The sequence below is a fragment of the Schistocerca nitens genome, chromosome 6, assembly GCF_023898315.1.
Source record: "Schistocerca nitens isolate TAMUIC-IGC-003100 chromosome 6, iqSchNite1.1, whole genome shotgun sequence".
Classification (NCBI taxonomy): Eukaryota; Metazoa; Arthropoda; class Insecta; order Orthoptera; family Acrididae; genus Schistocerca; species Schistocerca nitens.
In genome coordinates this window covers 574628037-574647775 of record NC_064619.1, presented here as the reverse complement: position 1 = coordinate 574647775, position 19739 = coordinate 574628037, and the positions used below count along the sequence as shown (strand labels likewise).

Genomic DNA, 19739 nt, shown 5'->3' with positions numbered 1-19739 from the left:
CAAATCTGTTTCACACACATTCCAGAGAGCTGCTTAACAATAAATAAGTCTGCCATGAACACATATTTAAACAAACAACTCTAATACATTTTTTGATGTATATTTTTAAATAAAGTATTTTGTCACTGCTGCAGTTCCAGAAGGTTCCACACCATTTCTTTACAAAACATCACAAATGCTGACAACACATAAAAAAATTGTTACTAATGGATCTGATTCTACCCACAGTACCTTTTTTACATGAAGTTGCGGCTGCACTGCATTGTAAAATATTGAGTAGGGTACTGGTATGTATAAAAATGAACTTAATACATGTAGTAAGAGGGCGAGTAATTTAGTACACTCATGTCATACAATTCAGACTGCTACCTCACTGTTTCAATTAATCATTCAACATTTGTTACACAGTTATAAATTTTGACAAGAGAAATAATGAAAAACTTTATAACAAATAATGAACAACAAACAACTGATATCAACCACAAAACCCATGGTGAAATGAAAGATGGAGAGATGCACATAGCCGTGCATTGGTTGGAAATGAGCCTTGGAGTCGTGTGACAAACAACGAACAGGTGATATCAGCCATCAAAACTTTCTTCCCATATACACATATGCAAGCAAAATCTAAAATTCACAATTTGGTCTGTTTGGAAGTTAATGACAATTGCTTCTTTTGACTGCTGTCGAATGAAATGTCAACATAACAGACACTTATGCATACTGATAACCTTTCCACATTGTGATTAAGTGTTGAGGATCCTACAGAGCACATATACCAAAAATGTCCTTGATGGCATCCATCTGACTATCGCTTTCACCATGACAGTATCATCGTTTCAGCAACAGTGTTAGCAAACACAAGACCTACTCATAAGTTAATCTCTGAGTGGCTATTAAAAATAAGCAAATGCTTATAGCTTCATGGCGCCTGCATTATAGGAAAGGTGACTCTGAAGGTTGCATTGTGTCCATCAGCAATCTGATGTGTTCAGCAGTGTGTAAGTAGCAAGCAACTGAAATGGATGGTGTTATTGCATCTCCTGCCAGTTGTGAGCTACATTCTGTCACTTGCTCCCTCAAGCAGAAGGAGTCAATGCCATTGAGATTCATCATCGATTGTGCCGTGTGTATGGGGTTCGGATTATAAGTCATGGTGTAATGAGAACAAGGTGTGAAAAATTCAAGTGGTCGAGGAAGATACTCAGATATAACTGATGATCTTAAGCAAAAAGTAGACAAAATTGTACAAGTGAGGCATCAGTTCACAAATTCCGAACTTTTTGAAGACCTGTCTCAGATTTCAAGGACAGTCCTCTTTAACACTGTCACAAACAAGTTAGGTTACCATAGGTTTTGTGCAAGGTGGGTACCAAGATTTCAAACCAATGTTCAGTAAACTGAAAGAATGGGTTAGGTCTTTACATTCCTTCAGTGCTATCAAAATCGGGACTGGGGCAAGGCATGGGAGCAGAATGTGAACTCTGAAACTAAGGAACAGTCCAAACAGTGGATGCATGCTTCTCTTTCTGATGCACAAATACAATAATCCAACTTTCACAGGATCACCATTTGTAGATTCCATGTTTATTCATATATACAAGATTTTTGGACATACTATGCGAGCATAAAATGTGCTATATGATTCAGTAACTGATTAATGACACCAACATACACCTGCATTTTTCACTTCTGTCACCTCTGGCAATGACGAGTTTCTCCATGGTTAAGACTCTACATTAAATTGTAGTTCCCATATAAATGGCTGGATAAAACTGTGCAGAGGTTGGAGGAAGCCAATGGCACACCACCTATAACATGACTGCATCTACTAAAGCCTCTCAATATAGGCAGACTAACGTACTGTGTATAGAAAGGTAGCAAGACTCATTACTGTATAATTATATGATTGCTGACCAGTTACAAGAAACTCTTAACTGTAAAATATTGGGTGTGCTATGGACAGACCATCATGTTGTAGCAGTTACAGACACTGCCCGGCGACATAAAGATCACTGGTTTGATCTCCACTTCTGCAATTATTTATCATTTAAGGTTTGTATTTCTGGAAGGTTCTTTGACCTGCTTATTTGTGGGATATCAAAATTTCCTAGAACATTCTACAGTCTGGTGCAGTTAAAAGGAGCCTGCCTCCCCTTTGAATGTGAACACAATATTTTGACTTCTGAAATAGGGTAAACAGCTACAAAAATGGGCAGTTTTATGCAATAACTGATTGTTCGCACTCTTCTGTCAGCATTTCAGTTTATTTCATCAGTGAAGTTATATGTTTCTCTTTGTGGTCTGTAAAATTATTTTCTTGATAGAAAATAGAATTGACACAGTGGAAGCATATGTGAAAACAGGTTCGATTAAGGAAACTCATGAAATTTTCAAGGTCAAGTATCCAGATAGAGGACTACCAGAAAGAGGGCAATACTGTCTGTATTAAAATTGGTACACCTATGGATCAGTCCAAAATGTATGACAACGGAGAATTTCTTCAGTTCACACACCAGAAGTTGTTGCAGACATTTGCTGAAGAATTATTCAGAGCCCAAAGAAGTCTTCACATAAATTGGTCCAACAGGGGCAAGTAAATAAGAGAAGTTGCCACTGGATATTGAAAAGTCTTAATTTGAAGTTATATCATGTGACAGTCCTGCAGCAATTACGGGAGGATGACAGTCAGAAATGTGTAGATTACTGCATGTGGCTTTTGAATAACATCAATGATGGTTTGTTAGATTCCTTCCATTACATCATGACTGATGAAGCATGGTTTCATGTATCCATTCATGCGAATTAACATAACACGAGGTACTGGGCAACAAAGAACCTTGACACTGTGTGTCAACAACCACTCCTTGATGAAAAAATCAGTGTAAAAGGAACATGCATCATTGGACCAATATTTTTTGACACTACCCTCAACACAGTTGCATGTATGGAAATTTTTTATACTTTTGTTTTCAACACACTGAATATGAAAGGCAAGACTATTTCTTCCAGCGAAATGGGACAACGTACCACACATCTTAGGTATCCCTGGAATGAGTCCATGTCTTCACTGAGGAACGAACTGGCAGAAAACATTTATGGTCACCACATTCGCCAGATCTAACAACACATGATTTTTATTTTCCTGTGGGGACACTTGAAGAGCAAAATCTAGGAAAGAAATCCATGTACTCTATGAAACAAATCCACGTACAATACAGGAACTGAAAGACAACATCAGCTGTGAAGTTGCCATCATCCATATCCAAACTTTACTCAGGGTGTATCTGAATATATTTAAGACATTCACAGCTGTGTATTGATGTTGCAGGGGGGTCACCTTCAACACCTTCCATAAATTATTTTTCACAGTATTTTTAATTGTGAATCAATGGCAAGTCCTTTTTTTTTTTTTTTTTTTGGTGTGGGGTTTAAGGGCGCTCAACTACTGAGGTCATTAGCGCCCAGTCACAATTGTTAGAGCACATAGAAGCTAGTAAAACTCAAGGGGGGGGGGGGGGGGACACCAGAAAGTTCTTACAAAGATGCAGATAAAATAAGTGAAAGAGTTAGATGTCTTTGGACAAGCCAGTCAAAGTAATAAAACGAAGAACACGAGCAGCTGCTCGAGCGTCATCAGCTAAAATATCCTGTAAAGTAGATGGCAGAGACAGGACAGCACGAGATTGACTAAAAAGCGGACACGACAATAAAACATGGCGCACTGTCAAGGCATGACCACAAGGGCACTGCGGGGCTGGGTCACCGGAGAGCAGGTAGCGGTGGCTAAACCGGCAATGCCCAATCCGCAACCTGGTCAGAAGGACCTCTTCTCGCCGAGATGGTCGGGAGGAGGAGTTTGTTTCCTTGAAGTGATGACCAAGTATCCCACCACAACGACACAAGCCTCTTACAAAGAATCCCACTAATGTCAGATGACGGGACACAATGGGAGGCTGGCCGAGGCAGGAGAACTGCAGCCTTGGCTGCAGCATCAGCAGCCTCATTCCCAGGCACTCCTACATGGCCGGGAACCCACAGAAAGCTGACAGGAGAGCCATCATCAGCAAAAGAATGGAGGGACTGCTGGATCCGTTGCACCAAGGGATGGACCGGATATGGAGCTCCAAGGCTCTGAAGAGCACTGAGTGAATCAGAGCAGAGTACATACGATGAATGGCGATGGCGGCAGGCATACTGAATGGCCTGATGGAGAGCAAGAAGCTCGGCAGTAAAGCTGGAACATTGGTCGAGGAGCCGGTATTTAAAGGTGACGGCCCCGACGACAATGGTAAGTCCATTTCAGCTCTTAGTTTCTGCAATTTCTCTGCATTTTCTTTATGCTTACATTGGCTACTTTTATCTGCGTCACCCTGTATATGTATAGTAGGAGTGCACTCTGCAAAGGGGGCAGTTCAGCTCCATCTGTACTTCTGTGCCTGCTGAATAAATGTGTTTTCACTATGAAGCATTACTTATTGTTGACAACCCTGCTACTGTAACTGATTATGTTCTGGATTCTTCATAATAGTATTGAGGAGTATATATCCAAAATGGAATGATTACATAAAACTAGTTGTAGGAAAGGCAGATGTCATGATTGAGAGTCACAGAAAGAATCCTAAGAACATTTAATTAATCCATGAAAGAAGTAGTTTACAACACCCTTGCTTGGCCAGTTTCTTAGTAGAGTCTGGTACCCTTTATCAGGGAGAACTAATACAGGAGATAGAGAACATACAAAGAAGAGTCACTTCATCATGCATCAGGAGTACTGCATGACGAAAGGCAGGGAGCAAATTACGACGTTTAGGGAATGCTGTGGATTTGACAGTGCTGTCCACATGTCACCTGGTACTCAACTGCAGAGTAGCTCTAAAGTGTGTAATCAAGTAATCTGCAGCAAAGTTGTCATTTCTTCTGAACAGCTAACGACACAGCTCATAAGGTGTCACTCTCCATTGGTGACACATCAGGAGGCTATTAAGTTGAATATCTACATTTCTGTCTGTATTGCTGTAGTCAATTCTTAAGGCAGTAATATTAGGATGGGTAGGACGTGCACAGGCTGTGTGCGAACAAAGGAGGAGCTGGCTGCAGTTCGTGAACAGCTGAACTGCTTTCGGCTAAGGTCAGTTGTCTTCAGGTTGCTGCCTCGGGGCATAGAGGTGGCAGAGAAACTGACATCACTTGGGACACCTCAGGTATCACTCATTTTGCCCACGGTCTCTGTGCCAAGGCAGCTCTTAGTGTACCCAATGTGGTGGATCTGCCCTCATAGCAGGATGAGAGGCATCTGGTAAAGCTTTCAAGTTGCTCGAGTGAGAGGGCCAATGTGGAGACGGGCCGTCTTGTCTTGCCTGCTCACTGTGTGAGTGGACAGGTGGCCATTTCTTCAGCTGGGTCTAAGCAGGCATATGAGGGCAGGGGTTTGCCAGTTATCTGGGGCTCCAACATTAGATGCGTTCTGCAGCCCCTTAGAGAAATAGAATTCAGGGCCAGAAAGGAAGCCAATGTGCATTCAGTCTGACTGAGATGTGGAGGAGGCCTTGCCTGCAGCTATTGACACCTGTCACTTGGATTCTGAGGCCATCGTCAATTCATCCAGGCACAGATGGTGAAGGCTGCTGGCCTCACACGTAGGGTGAAAGCAGAGCTCGCACTTTTCAGTATTGTTCCCATGGTTGAGTGGGGTCTGTGATTTGGAGCCAAGTGGAGGGTCTCAATCAAAGGGTTGATCGGCTCTGTGGCGGTCTGGCTGCAGATTTCTTGACCTGCATTATCGGGTGGGGAATTGTAGGAATCCTGTTGATGGGTCAGGTATGCACTACAAAAAGGAAGCATCTCCTCAGGCAGCAGAGTACTTACGGAATGCGCAAGGGCTTTTTTAGGCTAGGCGGTAGTTTGAGGTATTCTGATGTACACTCGCCAGACAACAAGCAATTAGTGAAATCAGACTGCATTCAAACAAATAACACTTTGAGTATCAAAATTTTATCATTAAATTGTTGAAGTATTCATAACTCCAGCCCCAGGAGTAGACAACATTCCATTAGAACTACTGACAGCCTTGGGAGAGCCAGTCCTGACAAAACTCTACCATCTGGTGAGCAAGATGTATGAGACAGGCGAAATACCCTCAGACTTCAAGAAGAATATAATAATTCCAATCCCAAAGAAAGCAGGTATTGACAGATGTGAAAATTACCGAACTATCAGTTTAATAAGTCACAGCTGCAAAATACTAACGCGAATTCTTTACAGACAAATGGGAAAACTGGTAGAAGCCGACGTCGGGGAAGATCAGTTTGGATTCCGTAGAAGTGTTGGAACACGTGAGGCAATACTGACCCTACGACTTATCTTAGAAGAAATATTAAGGAAAGGCAAACCTACGTTTCTAGCATTTGTAGACTTAGAGAAAGCTTTTGACAATGTTGACTGGAATACTCTCTTTCAAATTCTGAAGGTGGCAGGGGTAAAATACAGGGAGCGAAAAGCTATTTATAATTTGCACCGAAAGCAGATGGCAGCTATAAGAGTTGAGGGACATGAAAGGGAAGCAGTGGTTGGGAAAGGAGTGAGACAGGGTTGTAGCCTCTCCCAGATGTTATTCAATCTGTATATTGAACAAGCAATTAAGGAAACAAAAGAAAAGTTCGGAGTAGGTATTAAAATCCATGGAGAAGAAATAAAAACTTTGAGGTTCGCCGATGACATTGTAATTCTGTCAGAGACAGCAAAGGACTTGGAAGAGCAGTTGAACAGAATGCACAGTGTCTTGAAAGGAGGGTATAAAATGAACATCAACAAAAGCAAAATGAGGATAATGGAATGTAGTCAAATTAAATCGGGTGATGCTGAGGGAATTAGATTAGGAAATGAGACACTTAAAGTAGTAAAGGAGCTTTGCTATTTGGGGAGCAAAATAACTGATGATGGTCGAAGTAGAGAGGATATAAAATGTAGACTGGCAATGGCAAGGAAAGCGTTTCTGACAAAGAGGAATTTGTTAACATCGAGTATCGATTTAAGCATCAGGAAGTCATTTCTGAAAGTATTTGTATGGAGTGTAGCCATGTATGGAAATGAAACACGGACGATAAATAGTTTAGACAAGAAGAGAATAGAAGCTATAACTAATGAGGAGATATTGAATAGAATTGGAGAGAAGAGAAGTTTGTGGCACAACTTGACTAGAAGAAGGGATCAGTTGGTAGGACATGTTCTGAGGCATCAAGGGATCACCAATTTAGTACTGGAGGGCAACGTGGAGGGTAAAAATCATAGAGGGAGACCAAGAGATGAATACACTAAGCAGGTTCAGAAGGACGTAGGCTGCAGTACGTACTGGGAGATGAAGAAGCTTGCACAGGATAGAGTAGCATGGAGAGCTGCATCAAACCAGTCTCAGGACTGAAGACCACCACCACAACAACAAACTTCAATGTTTACAAACTAAGCCTAATTTTTTGGACAGAGTGGTCACTGGTGATGAGACCTGGGTCTTCGAATACAATCCAGAGTTGAAGAGGCAAAGCTTGGAGTGGCACACCTCCGCTACACCAAAGATGAAGAAAGCCTGCAGGAGCAAGTCATGTGTGAAAAGCATGCATATTCTGAGGCATCAAGGGATCACCAATTTAGTATTGGAGGGCAGTGTGGAGGCTAAAAATCGTAGAGGGAGACCAAAAGATGAAAAAAAATATATATATATACTTCGACCATTATCAGTTATTTTGCTCCTCAAATAGCAAAACTCATCTACTACTTTAAGTGTCTCATTTCCTAACCTAATTCCCTCACAGTCACCTGATTTAATTTGACTATATTCCATTATCCTCATTTTGCTTTTGTTGATGTTTATCTTATGTCCTCCTTTCAAGACATTGCTCATACCATTCACCTGCTCTTCCAGGTCCTTTGCTGTCACTGACAGAATTAGAATGTCATCGGCAAACCTCAAACTCCAAATTTTTATCTTGTATCCTTCACTGTTTCTTCAACCTGTCTCACTCCATTCCCAGCCACTACTTCCCTTTCATGTCCCTCGACTCTGATAACTGCCATCTGGTTTCTGGACAAATTGTAAATAGCCTTTTGGTCCCTGTATTTGACCCCTGCCACGGCCAGAATTTGAAAGAGAGTATTACAGTCAAGATAGTCAAAAGATACCTACTTGATCATCTACTGCCTTCACTATTTCATCTCTCAAAGCTACTCATTCTTCTTCTACTCTATTTCTTTCCCCTGTTCTTGTCAATTGTTCCCTAATGCTCTCTCTGAAAACCTCTACAACCTCTGGTTCTTTCAGTTTATCCAGGTCTCATCTCCTTAAAAATTCCCACATTTTTGCAGTTTCTTCGGTTTTAATCTACAGTTCATAACTAATAGATTGTGGTCAGAATCCACATCAGCCCCTGGAAATGTCTTACGATTTAAAACCTGGTTCCTAAATCCCTGTCTTACCATTATATAATTGATCTGAAACCTTCCAGTGCCTCCAGGCCTCTTCCACATATACAACCTTCTCTCATGATCCTTAATCCAAGTGTTAGCTATGATTAAGTTATGCTCTGTGCAAAATTCTACCAGGCAACTTCCTCTTTCATTCCTTACCCCCATTCCATATTCACCTGCTACTTTTCCTTCTCTTATTTTTCCTACTATCGAATACCAGTCCCCCATGACTATTACATTTTCATTTCCCTTCACTATCTTAATAATTTCTTTTACCTCATCATACATTTCTTCAATCTGTTCATCATCTGCAGAGCTAGTTGGCATATAAACTTGTTCTACTGTGTTAGGCATGGGCTTTTTGTCTATCTTGGCTACAATAATGCGTTCACTATGCTGTTTGTAGTAGCTTAGCTGAACTACTATTTTTTTTTTTTTATTCATTATTAAACCTATTCCTGCATTACCCCTATTTGATTTTGTAATTATAACCCTGTATTCACCCAACCTGAAGTATTGTTCCTTCTGCCACCAAACTTCACTAATTCCCACTATATCTAATTTTAACCTATCCATCATCCTTTTCAAATTTTCTGACCTTCCTGCCCGATTAAGGGGTCTGACATTCCACACTCCAATCTGCAGAATGCCAGTTTTGTTTATGCGATTGCGGTATGTTGGGACACTCGGTCTACAGGAAGAAGACGCACACGGACGTATATCTCAATGCTTGGAGCTGCCACCATCCAGCACAACGTAACTCAGTACTGAACACCTCAGTACAAAGAGCCAGGTCGATCTGTGTCAGCAAGAGTTTGCCGCATGAGTTAGCACATCTGCGGGAAACCTTTCATAAGAATGGCTACACCGAGACACAAATAAGACATGCCTTGCTTGCAGACAAGAGGTGAGAGGAGAAACCAGAAGACGAAGCAAAACATGTGGTGTTTCTGCCGTTTGCTGGACCACCAACAGTCAAGATCGCATGAATATTGAAGAAGCACGAAATAACGACCATCTTTCGCACACCAAAAAAATTCAAAGATATTCTTGACTCGACCAAAGACCAGCTGGGGTTGCAGATGCCGCGCTATTACAGTATTGAGTGTGAATGTGGGATGGAATATATCGGGCAGACACAATGATGTATCTCCCAGCGCTGTACTGAACACATCAGAAATGTACGACTAGGACAGACAAACAAGTCCGCAGTAGCAGAACATAGCATTATCGAGGGACACACCTTTGAATTCAGGAAAAGGAAGAAGCTGTGCAGCGCCGATGGTTTCTGGGACTGGATCTTCAAAGAGGCAGTGGAGCTACGTCTGCACAACAATTTAGTAAACAGGGATAGTGGTTTTCAGCTCAGTGCAGCGTGGAATCCCACAATTGACCAAATACGTCAGGAACGTTCCGATCTGAAGGCAGCGGCATCTGCAGACATAACCACTGGGTCTCGATGCCGGGCAGCACTGCAGCCGCCTCCACCACTACCGACACGGTACCTCCTTCCAGAGGAATGTGACTGGTCAGCCTACAGTAGCGGACAACGGCCAAGCAGCTATATAGATGTGCAGAACACAGCATTCCGACACTTCGCCAGAAGATAATGGGTATGAAACTCATTGAAACTTTGCGACAAGATGACGCCACCACTCGGCTGATAACCCGTGAAGAATTCATCAGCCAGTTTTGTTTCTCCTGATAACCACGTCCTCCTGAGTAGTCCCCGCCAGGAGATCTGAATGGGGGACTATTTTACCTCTGGAATATTTTACCCAAGAGGATGCAATCATCATTTAACCATACAGTAAAGCTGCATGACCTCTGGAAAAATTATGGCTGTAGTTTTCCCCGTGCTTTAAGCCGTTCGCAGTACCAGCACAGCAACACCACTTCAGTTAATGTTACAAGGCCAGATCAATCAGTCATCCAGACAGTTGCTCCTGCAACTACTGAAAAGGCTGCTGCCACTCTTCAGGAACCACACATTTGTCTGGCCTCTTAACAGATACTCCTCCTTTGTGGTTGCACCTACGGTACGGCAATCTGTGTCACTGAGGCAAACAAGACTCACCACAAACGGCACGGTCCATGGTTCATGGGGGTGGTCATGGAACATATGTATATCAAAAAGACTGATTAGACACCAAAGGAGGGGGAGAGTTCATTGCAATGGACAGAAATAGGTTGAGTTTGAGTGCGACTGTGAAGTTATCTAGTTACATGTAACGGGTCTAGATAAAACCAAGTAAATTGTTGCATATTTTTACTGGCACCCAATACTGCTGTAACAGCTTTATACTCATTCAAAGAAATTCTATGCTCAATAACACGGAAATACCCAGATCACCCCATATTAGTTGCAGGTGACTTTAACCTATGGATTCACTGCCGGGGGTACAGAGAGCACAGTCTTTGGAAGTACTTTTGAGCATGTTTTCCGAAAACCGTCCTGAGCAGCTACTTTGACAGCCACATGCAGTACAAACATTTCACACTTTGTAGCTACAAACTGTTCTGGCCTTATCGATGGAATCAGTATAGAGATAGGGATTTGTGACCATGATGCCATCATAGCAACTATGGTTGCTAAAGTTCATAAATCTATCAAGAAGGCTAGGAGTATATTTCAGCTAGAAAGAGCAGATAAGCAGTTGTTGCTGTGCCACTTATGCAGTGAATTGACATCATTTAGTTCCAATAGGATGGACTTAGAGGAATTACAGGCAAATTTTAAATGGATTGTAAATTGAGCTCTGGAGAAATGTGTGCTGCGTAAGTCAATTAAGGATGGTAAAGACCTACCTTAGTTTAATAAAGAAATTCAGAAAATGCTGAGGAAGCAAAGGCCGTTGCACTCTTGCTATGAAAGAGAACACGCAAATGACATCAGAAAAAAATTAATAGAATCTCGAGCTTCTGTAAAAAGACTGACGTGCAAAGTAACTATAACCACCATACATTAGCAAAAGAACTTGCAGAGAAGGTGAGAAAATTCTGGTCCTAATTAAAATCACTAAGCATGTCTAAGGCTTGTATGCAGTGACTTGTTGACCTGTCTGGTGTGGCAGTAGGAGATAGCAAAAGGAAAGCAGAAGTTTTAAGTTTTGCATTTAGGAAATTGTTCACACAGGAGAAGACATACATACTGTTGTTCAACTATCAAACACACTCTGTATGGATAACATGGTAATAAGCACCCCTGGCATAGAGAAACAAACGAAAGAGTGGAAACCAAATAATTTGCCAAGTTGTGATGGAATCCCAATTTGGTTTTACAAAGAGTACTGTATGATATTAGCCCCTTACTTAACCTGCATTTCTTACAAATCTTTCATTCAGTGTAAAGTCCCCAGTGACTCAAAAAAAGTGCAGGTGACTTCTGTATATAAGAAAGGTAAAAGAACAGACCCACAAAATTGCAGACCAATATCCTTTACATCAAGTATCCTTTCTTTCAGGAGTGCTAGTTCTGCAAGGTTCACAGGAGAGCTTCTGTAAAGTTTGGAAGGTAGGAGACAAGATACTGGCAGAAGTAAAGCTGTGAGTACCGGGCGTGAGTCGTGCTTCGGTAGCTCAGATGTTAGAGCACTTGCCCGCGAAAGGCAAAGGTCCAGAGTTCGAGTCTCGGTCGGGCACACAGTTTTAATCTGCCAGGAAGTTTCATATCAGCGCACACTCCACTGCAGAGTGAAAATCTCATTCTAGATCCTTTACATCGGTTTGCTACAGAATTCTTAAACACATTCTCAGTTTGAAAATAATAAATTTCCTTGAGACAGAAGAGCTTCTGTTCTTGAATGAGCATGGTTCTAGAACACATCACTCCTGCGAAACTCAGCTTGCCATTTTCTCATTTGCTATCCTCCGAACTGTAGATGAAGGGCAACAGGCTGATCCCATTGATTTCCAGAAAGCATTGGACATCGTGCCCCACTAGACACTCTAACAAAGGTATTACCATACGGAACAGGTTCCCAGTATGCGGGTGGTTTGAAGACTTCTTAAGTAACAGAACCCAGTATGTTGTCCTCAATAGTGAGGGTTAATCAGAGACAAGGGTATCATCAGGAGTGTCCCAGGGAAGTGGGATAGAACCATTCTTATTTTCTATGTACATAAAAGGTCTGATGGACAGGGTGAGCAGCAATCTGTAGGTGTTTGCTGATGATGCTGTGATGTACGGGAAGGCGCTGAAGATGAGTGACTAGAGGATGATAAAAAATATCTTGGATAAACTTTCTAGTTATTGTGATGAATGTTAAATAGCTCTAAATGTAGAAAAATGTAAGTTAGTGCATATGATTATGAAAGACATTACTGTAATGCTTAAATACAGCATCAGCAGTGTACTGCTTGACACACCCACATTGATTAAACATCTTAACGTAATATTCCAAAGTGATATGAAATTGAATGAACGCATAAGAATGGTAGCAGAGAAGATTATTGGTCGACTTCAATTTATTGGGAGAATTTTAGGAAAGTATGGTTCATCTGCAAAGGCCCTGCAGGTAGGACACTAGTGTGATCCCATCCTGAGTACTGTTCAAGTGTTTGGAATCTGCACGAGGTCAGTTTAAAGGAAGACATCAAAGCAATTCGTAGGCAGGCTCCTAGATTTGTTACTGATTGGTTCAAACAATAGGCAAGTATTGTCGAGATGCTTTGGGAACTGAAATGGGAATCCCTGGAGGGAAGGTGGAGTTCTTTTCAAGGAACACTACTGAGAAAATTTAGAGAACCGGCATTTAATGCTTACTACAGAATGACCAGATCACCTCATTCATCTGATACGGAGTTTATACCTTGACCAAGAAGCCACGGTGAGAACTATATATGGAACAACAAAATGGATAAAGATTCAGAAAGGGGTCCGGCAAGGCTGCATACTGTCACCGTACTTATTCAATCTGTATGCAGAACATGTCATGAGGAATGCGAGGCTACATAAAGGAGAAACAGGAATTAAAATAGCTGGAATAAATGTAAACAACCTCAGGTACGCGGATGATATGATCCTGTGTGCAGAAAGTGAAGAAGAATTGAGAACACTCTTACTGAAGGTGAAAGACGAAAGTGAAAAGGCCGGTCTTATGCTGAATGTGAAGAAAACGAAAATTATGGCAACTACACCTACCAATTCGTGGGATATAGCAGGAGAAACCATGGAGGTAGTGACCACATTCAGTTATCTCGGTTCCCAGATCTCTGCTGACGGCGACTGCAGCCATGAAATCCGGAGACGCCTGTTGCTCGGTAGACAGGCGATGTCAAACCTTGACAAGGTTATAAGGTCCAGAGATATTACACTAGCAACAAAGATCCATATTGTGAGGGCTATGGTCTTTCCAGTTGTGATGTATGGATGTGAGACCTGGACCATTAGAAAGGCTGAACGGCGAAGAATTGACTCCTTCGAATTGTGGTGTTGGAGGAAACTTCTTAGAGTTCCATGGACTGCAAAGAGAACCAACAGATCAATATTGGAGCAAATTAAACCAGATTTCTCCCTGGAAGGTCTAATGTTAAAACAAAAACTGACCTACTTTGGACACACAATGCGAAGGCATGCCTCGCTGGAAAAAACATCAATGCTGGGGAAGATTGAAGGAACTAGAAGAAGAGGACGTCAGAGGATGAGATGGATCGATGGCATCACAGAAGCAATGTGTTCCAACCTGGAAGGTCTATGGGAGAAAGTGCAAGACAGGAAAAAGTGGCGTGATTTGGTTCATGGGGTCACGAAGAGTCGGAACCGACTAAACGAATAGAGAGAGAGAGGACAGAATGATTCTATTTCTGCTGACATACATTTCACATACGGACAAAAAAAAAAAAAAAAAAAAAGATAAGAGAAATTAGAGCTCTTATGGACACATGTACACATTGGTTTTTCCCTTGCTCTATTTTTGAGTGGAACAGAAAAGGAAATGACTAGGAATAGCACAGGGTACCTTCTGCCCTGTACTGTATGTTAGCTTGGAAAGTATGTATGTAGATGTTTTAATATTTGTGGATCACACACAAAGGAAATATTTATCAATAAACTTAGAGTTGTTTTACGTAGAAATTGTAACAGCAAATATGGTCTTAGACTTGAATTATTTATTATTAGTTTTCAGTATTAAAGTGGCACATATTTATTTTGAAGCTTACCTTGTCTTGACCGAACCGAGTCACATCTTTCGGCCATGACGATGTTGCTAAAATGTCAATTCCTCTGAAACTTGGCTTTCCTCGAAGGCACACATCTCGAACTGAAGTTACATCAGCTTTTGTAAAATTATACCCTCTTGGTTTCTCATCTGTTTCTGCTTCAGTACCACCCACATAAGCTAGCTTCAGGCCTGACATTGCACTAAAGAGACCACGTCTACCTGAAAGCGATTCAGTATAGTGTTGTAATTATTATAATGGTAGATTGTTCTGCAATAATTGTTAATTTGGGGCGAAAAATAATTGACATAATATCAACAACATGGAAAGGATAGGTTGCTATTCATCACATGAAGGAAGCACTGAGTTGCAGACAAGAACAATGAGGAAGAATATTAGAAATATTTAAGTTTTTAGGCTAAGTTCTTCCTCGGAAGTAAATTATCACATACTGTATGAGATTATATTTTGAGGATGGACTTTGTCTGAGAGCTTTAATATTTGTAGTGTTGTTTCTCGTTTCTCATGTCCATCCTGAACATAAAATCAGATATATAGTATGGACTATTGTTTTCCAGTTTGTAGGATAATAGAAGTATTTGCCAACAACAACAAAAATCATATTCAGAACCATTATGCAAACGCACAGTATTCTCAGTGGGTGCAAGGCTGCAGCTGCGGTACTAATACTGGAATCACCTCATAAATAAATAAACAAGCACATTATAGTCTGAACGTAGAGTACTGGTGTCTTAGCAACATAAACATGGACAAAGTCTTGAATCACTCTACATCATTTCAACAGTATAGGAAAAGATAGATTGTTATTTGCTTTAAAGTATACAGGTTAAGTTGCAGACAGACAGCATTAAAAGACATTTACATAAAGCTTTCATCAGTGAAAGAGACACGCACCATTCATACATGCAAGCAAGCACACCTCATGCACACATGACCGCCAGCTCCAGCATCTTGGGCGGGAAGGAATTCTGGACCGAGATGCTGGAGTTGGCGGTCATGTGTGCATGAGGCGTGCTTGCTTGTGTGTATGATGATGTGTGTCTCTTTCACTGATGAAGGCTGTGGCTGGAAGCTTTATGTAAGTGTCTTTTACCTGTGCCTGTCTGCATCTTAATGCATCTTCTTTACATAAGCAGCAATCTGTCTTTTCCTACATTGTTGATATTCCTACCTGGGGTTTTTATGTTATTTCACCAATTCAAGACATTGTAGCTAGTTTTCTCCTGCTCAGGCATGTGTTAAGTGCAGACCTCCGGCCAAATGTGGCTTCAAACCAATAAACATGGAATATTACTTTGTCAGGGTGTATACACGGGGAAGGAAAAAAAATTCCCGGATTTTTCCCGCATTTCTCAGTTATAAAATACACTTTCTCCCGGGTGAAAACACATTTTTTCCATGTTAAGTGACAATATATTTTCCCTCAAAACTTATCAATCCTTTGAATGGTTATGGTTTTATACACGGGCGTAGAATTTCCCAGCACTTTAGAAAGCAAAACTTAGGGAAAAGAACACGTTTTGGAAATATCTTTGATGTGCAGCAACATGTACAATGCATACTTTTGTATTATGAAAGTATACATTGGAATTCCACCAAACACCGCATGTTACTTTCCAAATCATTGAAATCGAGATTGCGATGCACTTTTGTAAGCCAGTCATAGCTCATGTCACATGATCTCGCCAGCTGATGACAGCGGATATTCAGAACATTCGACACGTGACGTAGTCAGCTAACAGCAACATCACTATTAAGTAGCACAAACACACAAACAGGCAAAGTTAATAGTTTAAATTAATATACATAGTGTTGTTACAAGAAAAGCAAAGCTTTTACATATAAAATTGGTCTCTAAGGTTAATAAGCTGCAAGAGAAGCTAAGCTTTCGCATACAATGTTGATCTTTTTTGCGTATGTTACACTTTAAGATATATCACACAAATGTGTCAGTAAAATTTTTAATAATGACATAAATGTCTGATCTTCAGGGTTCAAAATTCTTCTAAATGGCTCATCATCAAAGAGTTGATTTTAAAATGAGGATCAAACACTCTTTGATTTAAGAAATTCATGGTACATTCTCGCACATAGTTCAACTTACGTAAAAGGATATTTACATTGAAAGTAACACTTTTCAAACCACCATTCGCAATATTTTCCCAAGACCTGTTAGAAATAGGTTCATTTCAGCAGTTGCCAGAGAGCACAGATAACAGGCGACACTGCGCTTGTGCAGCTACCATGACATAGGAAGCCCGTATGTACGTACGTGTAAAACATTAAAAGATCATACATTACGTCATAAAAGAAACAAGACATCAGAGGATACTGCAAGAGCATTGGAATTTCGTGAGCCATACTAAAATGTGCACATTTAAAGTGCATACTTAAAGAGCACATTCATATGTCCAGATTCCCAACGAAGTAGACCTCGACCTGATATTAAGCTTTTCAGTGTGGTTTCTGGGATGTAAGTTTTTTTGGAGCATCAGTTCTGTATTATATCATGTTTGGTTCTTCATTGTGGCATAACGCCATACGTGCTAGGAGATGAAAATGTGCACTTGAAATGCAGCAAACAGTTGAAACTAGCCAGTACTGTGGAATTAAACATTTAGTTTCAAATACATTGACTGTCACTGTGGAAAAGGTTAATAAAAGTCAAATTTCTTTAGCAAACAGACAAAAATAACTTCAGTGTTGTTCAAATGTGTGTGAAAACCTAAGGGACCAAACTGCAGAGGTCATCAGTCCCTAGACTTACACACTACTTAAACTAACTTAATCTAACTTATGCTAAGAACAACACACACACCCATGCCCGAGGGAGGACTCAAATCTCTTGTGGGAGGGGCCACGCAATTAGTGACACAGCGCAACTTCAGTGTTCTGCAAGGCGATTAATGCTTGACTGTCAGAAAGGTGGAAATGAAATAAAATCTGAAACTAATAACATATTTTAGCCTTCAGTAATTATGTGAATGTATTTTAATTCACTTCATAGCTCCCGGCCACAGATATCCGTTTTGCTTTCATTTGACATGAGAGTAAAAGAAGGGGAAACGGCAAAATCACTAAATGTAAACACAGGTCACGTGGAGACTACCCACTATAACTCAGACTGCTCTGCACATCAGCCCCAGGTCTACGATATTTGTGAGCCGGGTCAATACTAAAAAAAATCGAATTTTCAAAAATATGTTCATCTTGTAGCACACATCTTTCTGAAAAGTCTGAAACATAAAACATATGTGTTCGAGGAAATGTAAGTCATGTTATTTGGTCTAAGTGTTCCAAACCAAAGTGCAGTGCCATGCCTCTTCATATAGCATTCTTCTATAGCATGTTACTGTATTTCGCTCTGTGGAATTGAAAAGTGTATATTTTGTAATGGATGCCATCAAACCTACACAGGACAGTGGAAATTTGAATGTCCTGTACTGCCTCTTCTGCTCCTAGTTGGCCCATTTGACAGCCTGCCCCTCTTTTTGTTTAAAAAAAAAATCTTGCAATTAATAACGAATAGGATGATTTGTATCAGGAGAACAAGAACTCTTCAGAAAATTTGCACTCTTTATTGTCTATTAGCTAATAACTTGCTGTTTTGTGTGACATAAAATTAAATATAGGATACATAAAACCAATAACAACAAGGGACAAGCAAGAAATTACACATTTCTTCAATCATTAGCTCCTAACATTTTTTTCTCTCTAATCTTGCTACAGCTTTATATGGAGTGCTTTCCTTTCGGTGAAAGAATCTATTACCTCATCAAAGTTCAAATTCAAAATAGTTCAAATGGCTCTGAGCACTATGTGACTTAACATCTGAGGTCATCAGTCCCCTAGAATTTAGAACTACTTAAAACTAACTAACCTAAGGGCATCACACACATCCATGCCCGAGGCAGGATTCGAATCTGCGACTGTAGCAGTCATATGGTTCTGGACTGAAGCGCCTAGAACGGTTCAGCCACCGCAGCCGGTTCGTCAAATGTTTTGCTACATGAAAAATCGAAATGTTGTTATCTAATACTGAAAAAGCTGTTAATACAAATAATACCCAAGACTGGTGTGGTTTCTTGATATGATTACATCTATTCTGTCACTGTCTGCTAGATAAAACAAAATAGGCCTTTCTAATATTGCCGAAATTTTGTAACACACACCAAATAAACGAGACTGTTTTGGCACAAATGGTCATTTTTATAACACAACAGACAGAGAGTACCAATATCAAATGCCTATAAGGCCAACTACAAGCAAAAAGCTTTATGTTAGGAAATAGTTTCACATTTCATTCGTACGCACCAGTTTCTCAAGCATGAAATAGAAAAGTAGTAATACGAAATTTTTATATAAATTTGGAATTTTCTTATTTTTCCATAATTTGCGTGATGTCCCCGTTTCTTCTCCTTCCTCGTTCTAAAAAACAATCTTGTCATCAAGAATTCTTTAGCTATTCCTGCCATTGTCAAAATTCGTTCGTCGATTAACTTCACAAACCCTGCCAGAATCACAGGTTTAGTTATCCTGCGATTATTCTACGGTTAGGCGTTGTCACATATTCATACAATACATTTTCTGAGTTACTTTCAGAATAGAACTTAAGCGGCTGCTAGCCGGGGAGTGTACAACTAGTTCTTACTAGTACAGGATCTGGCCAAAAATTTTCTGTCAAAATTTCATTTTCTTCGATACACCGAGAAGATAATACGTAATCTTTGTCACCTGTTATTGTTGTTAGCCGTTTATTTCCATTCTGGTAGTCTGAATCTATGGATTTCGCTAGTAATTATAACAATGCTAAACATTTGCAAATCCAATCAACCACATAATCAGACAGCGATTGGTGTACAATTGTTCGGCTTTACTCCGCTCAGCTCGTATAGCCCCGTCCCCTTTTGTCTGCGGAAAGTTTATTTCTAGATGCAACAAGGATTCTCCTGACAGAGACATCCCGTACACTATGCACGCATTCAATAATCAACTTATGATTCATTCAGAAATCAACTTAAAATGTGTTAAAAAATGTTCAAAAACCTACAGGGATGCGTTCAAAATTATATGAATAATCATTAGACCAATGTGTG

At 40.5% G+C, this 19739-nt stretch overlaps 1 protein-coding gene and 1 long non-coding RNA gene across 2 annotated transcripts in view; one reads left to right on the top strand and one right to left on the bottom strand.

Moving 5' to 3' along the window:
- LOC126262854 (CWF19-like protein 1) overlaps nucleotides 1-19739 on the bottom strand; it is a 167945-nt gene that overhangs the window by 75326 nt on the left and 72880 nt on the right. The window contains exon 4 of the mRNA XM_049959721.1: nucleotides 14623-14843. Within this exon, the coding sequence (XP_049815678.1) occupies nucleotides 14623-14843 (221 nt within the window). The remainder of the gene's footprint in view (nucleotides 1-14622; nucleotides 14844-19739) is intronic.
- Nucleotides 1-19739, top strand: part of LOC126262857 (uncharacterized) — a 101127-nt gene that overhangs the window by 67472 nt on the left and 13916 nt on the right. The window lies entirely within an intron of this gene.